We start from the raw sequence: 10,028 nt of genomic DNA, 5'->3' as shown, positions 1-10,028 counted from the left end.
ATATAGTAAAATATCTCTAAAATATGTCCTAATTATTCCAAGAAACTCTAAACATGCATACTTTTAGCAGTGAACTTGCTCATTTTGTTTTTTTAAGAAAATAATTGCTTTTAAATATAATGTATTAAACGGGTTATACAAGTTATCCGTTTATTAAATGGATTGAGTTTTTCAACCTATTTATTCAATGGGTTAGATTTGAATTGAGGGATTTTATTATCGAGCGAAACACAAACCCGACCTAGTAGCATGAAGAAGGCATAAACCGCATAATCAAGAGAAAGTTAAAACGAAAGAAAGGAAAGACAACTCTAAACACTACACTCTGAAGTTCCCCTTCCTAAAACCCTAAACCCTCAATAAAGCCTGAAATTCTCCTCCAAAGTTGAAACACACAGAAAATTGACGATGCCAAAACTACCAGACCACCTCGAGTTGAAGCGCACTCGCGTCTCCTGCAAATTGGATGCTCCTAATGATGTTCGTCCCCTAATTTTCTGTGTCAATTTCCTCATATTTATATGTATTAATGGTGTTTCTCTTTACTTTTTTTTTTTTTTTTACAGACGGAGTCAGTTCTATACTCTGGAGCTTACGCTTCTTTAGGCGTCGATAATTCCAGCTTAGAGAGTTTCTTTAAGGACTTTAAAGTCGTAATTAATCGTCTTACTGAGGATGAAATTGAGTTTGATATGATTGGTATTGATGCTGCTTTGGCGAATGCTTTTCGCCGAATTCTTATTTCTGAGGTATTCTTTTTTCTCAACTGTTTTTGGGTTTAATTTGATGGTAAAGTTTCTTTATTTTGTTATATGATGCATACTATATGCCGTCTGTTTTTTTTGTGAATTTTACTCCAATTTATAGTTTACTGGGTGGCTGACGATCTTATATTCTTATTGAAATTTGGGTTTATGTGGAAAATGCCTTCAGATTTATAGCAATGTATATTCTTTGTGTTTGTGAATAATAGCTGCATTTATTACTTTAGATCATATTGGAGGAGTTCTTTACCTTCCCTGCAATAGTGAAGGTTTATGTTTGGATTTGAAGATACCTGTTCTTAATTTGAGTACTGAGGAGAGGTTGAGAATGACTTGTAAAATGTCTTTTAGTTAAATTGTCTTGTAACCTTGATACATTGCTCAAGATGATGTGAGTATCACACCAAAAGGGAGGGAATGGAAGTGTAGAACGATTTAGTCGGATACTACATATGATAGTGCGTGATCATCCAAAAGTGAAAAGAGTTACCTTTTAATGACTCATATAACTCAGTTGAAGACGGAATTTGCAGTGGTTATGCAAACAATGTAATGCAATTGTTAGTAGTGCTACTAATCTCGGATAGATATTTGTTAAGTCATGCCTGAGAGTTGAAGTAGGGGTGGAAATTGTAAATGAAGAAATAAGGTGTTTCAGGGAAAAAAAGATAGAACTTTGTCTCCTCGTTCATGGTCCAAAATGCAATTCTATAGGCTTCTTGATATCCTTGGGCTGGCCCTCCCTAGCATAGAACATAAACTTGAATCCCTGAAGATATAGTACTACCATTGAAGTGGTGGTTTGCTGAACTATATTGTACAAATTAAGTAATGACATAACTTGTTTGCTTCATAAAAAGATCTATGGAATGAAAACACTTTGATTTTACCATACAAGAACATGTTATAACCTGTGATGCTGGCCGGCCAACATTCTGATACATGACTTGATCTTCAGAAATGAATTGGATCAAAGGCACTAGAAATCCACACATATCAAATTTATATTTTATGCGCCTGTTGTATGATTACACTAGCAGAATAGCATGATATCAGCCTTTTTTGTGTTTCAGGATTTACGTCAATTATGAGAATGAAATAGGACTATTCTGTTAATTTGTTATAGATGCAAGGTTCAATCTCTTGTTGTCTTCGAATGTGGCCTGTGAGTTACTATGCATGGTCCATGTAAGAAAGTAGATGGTTGGGTGTGTTAAAATGAGATTTAACTTTTAATGGTCATTATAGGTTCCTACAATGGCCATCGAGAAGGTTCTTATAGCAAAAAACACATCAGTGGTTCAGGATGAGGTTCTATCCCACAGATTGGGGCTTATTCCCTTGAGAGTTGACCCAAGGCTATTTTCTTACAAGTCAGGTATAATCTCTATGCGTGTAATTTTAAGGCATTTTTCGGAGAAACTAATAAGTTCATCATACTATCCACATCAGATTGTGCTTCATTGATCATTTTTTTTCTGTTTTGCTAGAAAAGGATGAGCCAAATGAGAAAAATACCATTGTCTTTGGACTTCATGCGCATTGTAAACGAGGTGGACCAAGATGTACAGGTACAGATTTACTACTTTTGCTTGGGAATCTAAGGGATTGGGGTATTGCCTGGTGATATTTGTACTAGTTAATCACCTTCAGTGTCTTTTTCTATTTGCTTGATGCTTTCAAATGATGATTGCTATCATTACCTTGCAGTCAAGTCTGAAGAACTGAAATGGCAGCCAAATGGGAGTATGTTTGCACTAGAGTTAGAAAACAAGGGTTCAAGTTCAACCACAGCACCCAAAACTTATACAAATTTTAAGTCTAACCAGGACATGCAGCCCGAATTATCTGAAAACCCAATTCACTCCAAATATCCCGATATCACGATTGCTAGGCTTGGCCCAGGACAGGTATATCACGTGTTTGCTTTTCTACATATTTGCTTTATGTCTATTTGGCCAATTTAGTACTGTCCATGAGTGTAGCAGCTTGTTACAAAATATAATAGGTTAGTTTGATTATAGATGGCAGTATGCTGATTGAGTGATATATTTTTGTTATTGTAACTCAGTCGGCTTTTGTGTTTTCTTCTTTGTCAAGGCTGATGTTCGTTACAAACTCCTTTCTGAAATTCTAAGTTGAAATCTTAATCTAATGCCAATTTTGTCATTCGTTTTAGGAAATTGAACTTGAAGCACATGCTGTTAAAGGTGTTGGTAAAGAACATGCAAAGTGGTCCCCAGTTGCTACTGCTTGGTATCGGATGCTTCCTGAGGTGACAATGCCTTCAGCGCTGCTTTAACCCCCCTTGGTTTTTCTGTGTGACAGCTCTTAATGGTGACACCCTGATAAATATCTTTAAATTTGATTGCATAGGTTGTTCTCTTGAAAGATGTATATGATGTGGATGCAGAAAAGCTGGTAAAAAAATGTCCAGCCAACGTTTTTGACATAGAAGACACTCCAACCGGTAATGTGCTCTTCGTTCTACTACTGCAAAATCAAGTATCATTATATGTGCTTTTTGCTTGGAAGTATGTATTCTGATTTTTTTTTTTATTGAACTTGTTCCTGAACAGGTAGAAGAGCAACAGCCCCACGACCACGGGCCTGCACCCTTTGCATGGAATGCATTCGAGAGGAAGGATGGGACGAGATTTTGGCATTGCGACGCAAGAAAGATCATTTCATATGTAAGTGTTGCTCATCTACGGAAAAATGTTTTTGCGCTTTAATAATGTTGCCTGCTGTTATTCTTTCTAGCTGGATTTACCCTCATATGGAAGGATTATTGTATAGATTGCTTGTGCAATGCTTGTTCATTCAGCAGCAGCAGCATCTTTTGTTACAGAAAAATATGTATATACAGCTGGATCCAAAAGTTTTAGCCTTATTAACTCTCTTTCTCTCTTTAATCCGTATCTGCTCCAGTCACTATTGAAGCGACCGGAGCACTGCCCCCCGAGGTGCTATTTACTGAAGCTGTGAAGGTCTTAGAAGACAAGTGTGAGCGTATTATTACCGAACTTTCATAATACAGCGTTTCTTGAATCCATGAATCGGAGCATTGGTTGTCAAAATATAATGCTTTATAAGAGAAATCATTATTCAACCCCATTGATGAGTCTTACGAGGACAATTGCTATTTCATCCCAGAATCAATTCAGTGTCCAGAAAACCAGGAAATTAGCTGTGCAAAAGGATCTTTTATGGTGGTTGTACATATATATATTTCTCAGCCAAATTTGTTCCGATCAGCACTCAGCAGAACAATTAGGAATTGTTAAGGGCCGACGTTTTGGGTCGATTTTGTGTGGCTTTCTTGTCAAAACAAGAGCTAGTTCCTTGCTTGTAATATGGTAACATTTTACTGATGTTGGGAACAATATATGCACTTGATTAGCATTTTTTTTTTGACTTGAAACTTAACCTTTATTTAGAGGTTCTTTGGGTTTCACATCCAAAAGATGGTTTTACTCCACGCATGTGCCTTTCCTTTGAAGCCATTATTATTATTCTTGGCTAGGTGCTTTGCTCCGTAGCCCTTGACTTGATCATCTGTATTGATATATTTACTTGCTCTGCACATGTAATCCTCTTACATTTTGTATCTTTTTGCCAATTATTATATCGAAAAATGGTTTCTGGAAATCTGTCTTTTTGCAGCTGTGTATTAGGGTTTGATACACATGAGATCTGAGTTATACTTGAAAATTGGAAGCTAGATTTTTGTCCTGTTGATTGGACAAAAGCTCAATAATCCAAACATTTAGCCTCACATCTAGAGATTCAGATCTGGTATACATGCTAAGGTCTAGGAAAGTGTGATAATGAAGCATTTTCATTTCAAATATATGATTATAATCTTATGACCTAGTGAAAAATGTATCTCAAGTTTTCATTGTTTGGTGACTTTGGTCTAATTCATATATGCTCTAGTGTTCATTTTTTTTATAAAGTTGGTAAGATGAAGGATCTTATTAGACTAACACCTTGTACTGGTATAACTAGTTAGGTTTGCAGGTCAGACTCCTTGGGGGGAGGGGATGGTAGGGGAAACCTCGCCTCAAAGAGCCCCCAGTGGAATTTGATCCCATGACCTTGAAGTCATAAAGTCAAATCTTTACCACTAGGTCAAGCTTTGCTTGATTATATGCTCTAGTGTTCATTTTCGGTGAAGAACCATGTAAAGTGAAGTTACATACATGTTCCAAGTCCTTCGTATATGTCGTATGAACTTACTTGATTGACATCTACCTTCATCATTATTTTTATTACTCCATGTTCGTCATAGGCCATATTGAGAAATACTTCCTCCGTTTGTAAGTACATGTAATATTTGCATATAGTAACCATTATTTATTTATCCATGAAAAAATATAGTGAATATGGTTATATTTGATTTGTCTTAATGTATATTTTCCTAATATGAACTCTTTGTAAATTAACTTTATGTAATTAAAGATATTAAGAAACAAAGTAGTGCATTGGACAACTTGTAGTCGTAGACAAAAGAACGGCTATTTAGATTTAGTAAGGAGTATATTGCTAGTATTATCTATCAATAATACTCTTAACAATTACTCGGTATATAAATTGAAGAATGATATATGTTACTTTGTTTTAATTTCTTCAACATACACCTTGACAAACTTTGGCTCAATATACATGATAAATTATCGTTTTCGTTTAAATTTTGATTTGCTGAAGTATAAATTTATAATGTCTCCTTCGTCCCTATGTTGATATGACTTAAATTAAGGATTATTTCTCGCTTCATTTTCGTTCTTCTCTTGATATAATCTACATTTTACGATTGTTTCTCCATGTTCGTCTTCTTGATATGATTCAATATCATTCATTCTCAGGCATATCATCGCTATTGCAAAGCCATAACTGGCAAAATGGTTGGCGATCCACCCTCCTAGGAAATAAAATGAATCATGGCAATATGTATTGTGACTTACCTTATGGGTTGGTGGCCATGTGAGAAGACATATTTGTATAAAACATAATAGTTGTAAAGGCTATCTTATGTTTTTCCTGCCTTTGTATAAGGCTTTATGTGTCATATAAAAATGTTTCAAAAGAGTGGTCCTAAAGAAAGAAAGAAAGAAAGAAAGAAAGATTATATGACCTAAAAAAATATCAAGAGTCCACCAACTCAATTCAACCAGCATATATGATATATTTAGGACAGGTTATATATGTTACAATTGTGTATTGTAACACCTTTCAAAGTACACCTCCTTTGGCCAGCTTTTCTGTTGATGGGCACTTAAAGGTTAAAGATATATGGGACCTTCTGTAGTTCTGTGGTTGTGGCAACATCAGAGGCAGTTCCTTCTCGATTTTGGTAACTATGAAGTAGACCTAGTCACTAAATGGATTAAACTAGTTAGTCACCGAAAGAAATTAACCTAGTTACTATTTGGTTAATTCTTTTTTTAATATTGGGGTTACCATTGTCTAATTTTAATTTAAAAGTAGGCGGTTTCTTACAAGACAAACTCAAAGTTTTGTTATAGTCTCTTTATTCAAAATAAAATTGTCACATAGAAAGTGAAAGCTAAACAATTTTTGTGTAAATCTTAGCTTGATGGAGTTATTATATACTTGTGTTTGTTATTAAGTGTGTTTCATTTTTTTAATCTTTATGTTAATCGTTACAAAATTTTAACTATCAGTATCTTTAACAATATATTACTAAAAAATTAGATAAAAATTGTATTTTTCAATATATATACTTCCTCCGTTCCATAATAAGTGAAATACTTCTCTAAAAAAGCTCTCACATAATAGAGAGAAGTGTTTCACTTATTATGGAACAAAGGAAGTATATTAAGACGGATTGGAAAATATCATATCATATGTTATTTATGATCAATATAGAATTTAACATGGATATATAAAATGAGTTTGAGTAGTGAAAAACAAAGTGGAATAACTAATTAGAGAAGAGATTGTTTTTTTTTTTTGTTGAATGATTGGAACAAGTGTTCACAGGTGTTGAGAATAGTATTGGTTTGTCATTTGTGTTTCAATTTTAAACTATGTCACTATCTTTTACATAGTTGGCCAGTAGATAATAGACATTACACAACAAAAGGAAATATCGTAAAATCATGTTAGTCTATATATTTATACATCTTTATATATCTATGAAAGATCAATACATATAACTATATAAGGACTAAGGAGTATAAAATACACTTTCGGCTCTTTGTACTGAAATAATTATTATATTTGAATTTTATGATATGTAATTAATACACTACTTTAATTTGACTATTTTTAATCTCTAATTAAATATATATTAGTATACTTAACAAATTTTGATGTATATATTGAAAGTTGAAACTAAATATTGATAAGTATATAACAAGAGTTAAATCATAAGATTTTTCTTTTACATTAAGATATTGATATTTGTAATGGTGAAGTTAAAAGTTTATAAATTCGATGATAAAGGTTAAACATGACAATTATTTGAGATCAGGGACAAAATATATCACTTAGATGTCAAATCATGTACTCTACTACGTTATGTTGAAGTAAAATAATACAGCGAGTCAAAACTCCATTTTCCTATACAGAAAAAAATGAAAACTCAATTGTAAGTTAATTTATTAGCTTAGTTAATAATTATAATAACCCTAAGCTATATACTTAACCATATTATTTTTGAGAAAACAAATTCTATATTTAATTACCTGGATTAAATATTGTGTCAAAATAAATAAATAAATAAAAACCGTATTATTTGTTGCAATATAATTTCTTATAAATGCAGGCACATGCATGGCATGTGGTGGTGCCTCGTATGATTAAAATCGAAGTGCATAGGATTCTTATTGTATGAGCATAATAAGAATAAACTATTTACAGGTCAAAAAAAAGAAATAATTGTTTACAGAAAACAAAACAATAGATACTGATGACAACAATTTTACCATAATTTGGTAGAATCAACAAAGATATAGACGTATGTAGGAGTGTAGGAGGGCACATGCAAAGAGGAAGGGTGAAGTAAGACTGGAGAGTGAGTGTGGCCAGTGGCCTGTGTTAATTGTTATATTAGTTTCTCTCATCTTTCTCTAATGGATACCATGAAACCTACATTCTCCTATGTGTATGGATGCACGTGCTATGTGAATATCAAAAAAATTGGACCATCAACCAATAAGGAGACAAATAATATTAAAGATAAGGCAAATAATGGAGTACATGGAAGAGTATATATATATATATATATATATATATATATATATATATATATATATGTATATATACTATATACTTAGATTTATACATAATTATTGAAAATATAATCATATATTTGAAGTAGTGTGAGTATAAGCTTATATATTCAAAACTCGATCGGGATCGCTGTGAGTGCTGCTATCAGACTAGCGAATGAAGTTATACACATGCGTTGGTGTCTCGTGCCTTGTATGTATATGATGATGAAGACGTGATGACCGAAGCATCATTTTTAGTTCTAGTGAAGAACTTGAACTATGAATCTTCACGCTGATTGTAATTACACTTTCATTGTTCTTGATCACACTTATGAGATTTAGGGCATATAGTTAGTTACTTTTGCTATGTAAAAGTTTCTATTTTTTTTTTTGAAGGAAAGTCCAAAGAGGGATTACTTTAATAAATCACAAGCCGCAAGGCGAATAACATTTTTCGTAATAGTATCTACCCAAAACTGATAGTTGATCTTCACAGGTTGGAAATGAGCTAACATATGAACCACCATATTACTCGAACGTTTTGAAAAGACCGAATCACTACACCAAAATAAAAAGTTAATGCTAAAATATCATCAATGATCAAATGAAATTCACTAGAGCCACAATACTTTGATTTAAGAGCATTAATGACTTGAAGAGCACAACTATTCTCATGTAAAGTCTAAATGAAATGGTGTATTAGAAAATAATTAATAAAATATGATGTGTTTTTAATGTTATTATTCTTGCTCTTGTCCTGTCTTTCTATCAGTTCTTACCAATGACATCTATAACAAGAGAATTATAATTTTAGCTTACCGGTTTACCCCCCTAAATTCAATTGATATGCTCATATGCCTTAAATCGAGCACATAACATTAAAATAGGATATCAAAATTCTCATTTTTTTTAGTTATTCAGTTGGTGTTATTCTTTTAAAGGGTCTGATATTATGGATGCCACTAATTAGATTTAGTTGATAGAGAGTAGAGACTTATAGGTAAACGTTCTTCCCAACTACATAAACACATAAAATTTCATTTTATTAAGAGAGTTTCATAACTGATACAGGGCTAAAAGAGAAATAGGACTGATTACTAGAATAATAATTGCATAATGCATGTATCATTATCCATTCATCAACCTTCACATCACAAAAACTAATATATATATATATATTCAATAATAATATCTTAATATTAATTTTCAACCTAATGCTTAAAAATGAATTTGTCACTTTGAAAACGAGATTTCTTTCTCGAAACACCAATATATGTAATCTATGTTACTCAGATACGGATTGAGTGTCTACTCAGATACGGATTGAGTGTCTACTCGGATACGGCGTCTAAGTGTTCGACTCGGCTATTTTGTAGATTAAGTCGAGTTTTTAGTTTAAAATGAAGTATCCAAGTAAAGTTTCGTATCGGACACGATACAATACCTCATTTTTGAGGTAAATGATTGAAGATTTTGGTATATTAAAAGGATATGCTCTATATTATAAATAAAGTAAGTTACGTCCGTGCATAATGGCAGATCATTGGTCCACCAAGCTAAGCTTTATATTTTTGGCAGCTCAGCAGCCTATCTAATTAAGCTTTATGTTGGCCAAATTAAATACAGGTCAAAATAAATCTGATTTATAAGGCAAATTATCGCATGAGTGATGAGAGGAAAAGCTAGCTTTCAGCAATAAATGGAATCAAGCTGTGTTTGGTTTGTCAATACAATTCTATCTATGACAAGATATACATATAGTGATATAGGGGTGTAAATTGATGTTAGTTAAGATTTATTGTTCACCATTCATTACCTATAATTTTATGAAACCCATGTGGATTTGGATGGAGTTAATGAGAGGTTGAGATGTGCTTTTGTATTGTGATTTCTGACCTCTTATGTTATGTCATACCATTGTTTTCTTATTTGGTCCCTAACAACATTTCATCATCAAATATCAAATTATAAATGGAAGCGTAGGTATTTTCACCCGCCTCTTCATTATATCACGTTAAATATT

The 10,028-nt window shown here is 32.8% G+C and overlaps 1 protein-coding gene across 2 annotated transcripts; it reads left to right on the top strand.

Annotated features, from left to right (window-relative positions):
- Positions 1 to 274: 274 nt before the first annotated feature.
- Positions 275 to 5,780, top strand: LOC104891987 (uncharacterized). 2 transcript variants are annotated; one of them, XM_048642433.2, is made up of 9 exons: positions 275 to 480; positions 567 to 749; positions 2,013 to 2,142; positions 2,255 to 2,335; positions 2,475 to 2,674; positions 2,944 to 3,039; positions 3,141 to 3,234; positions 3,344 to 3,457; positions 5,633 to 5,780. In XM_048642433.2, the coding sequence occupies exons 1-9, from the start codon at positions 409 to 411 to the stop codon at positions 5,752 to 5,754; spliced, it is 1,092 nt and encodes a 363-aa protein (XP_048498390.1). In that variant the 5' UTR covers positions 275 to 408; the 3' UTR covers positions 5,755 to 5,780. The 2 variants fall into 2 exon arrangements, with proteins under 2 accessions (XP_048498390.1, XP_010676084.2); XM_010677782.4 differs by lacking the exon at positions 5,633 to 5,780 and adding an exon at positions 3,696 to 4,318 and having other exon boundaries at positions 277 to 480.
- Positions 5,781 to 10,028: the final 4,248 nt, after the last annotated feature.

Source organism: Beta vulgaris, chromosome 4 (genome assembly GCF_026745355.1).
Source record: "Beta vulgaris subsp. vulgaris cultivar EL10 chromosome 4, EL10.2, whole genome shotgun sequence".
NCBI lineage: Eukaryota > Viridiplantae > Streptophyta > Magnoliopsida > Caryophyllales > Amaranthaceae > Beta > Beta vulgaris.
This window is presented reverse-complemented; position numbering and strand designations above follow the sequence as displayed.

What these genes read in the sequence shown, in the direction of transcription:
- LOC104891987 (XM_048642433.2), top strand. Translation starts at nt 409, where the DNA reads ATGCCAAAACTACCAGACCACCTCGAGTTGAAGCGCACTCGCGTCTCC. An exon ending in GCTATTTTCTTACAAGTCAG is followed by an intron (nt 2,143 to 2,254) that starts GTATAATCTCTA and finishes CTGTTTTGCTAG; the next exon opens with AAAAGGATGAGCCAAATGAG. An exon ending in GGTATCGGATGCTTCCTGAG is followed by an intron (nt 3,040 to 3,140) that starts GTGACAATGCCT and finishes TTGATTGCATAG; the next exon opens with GTTGTTCTCTTGAAAGATGT.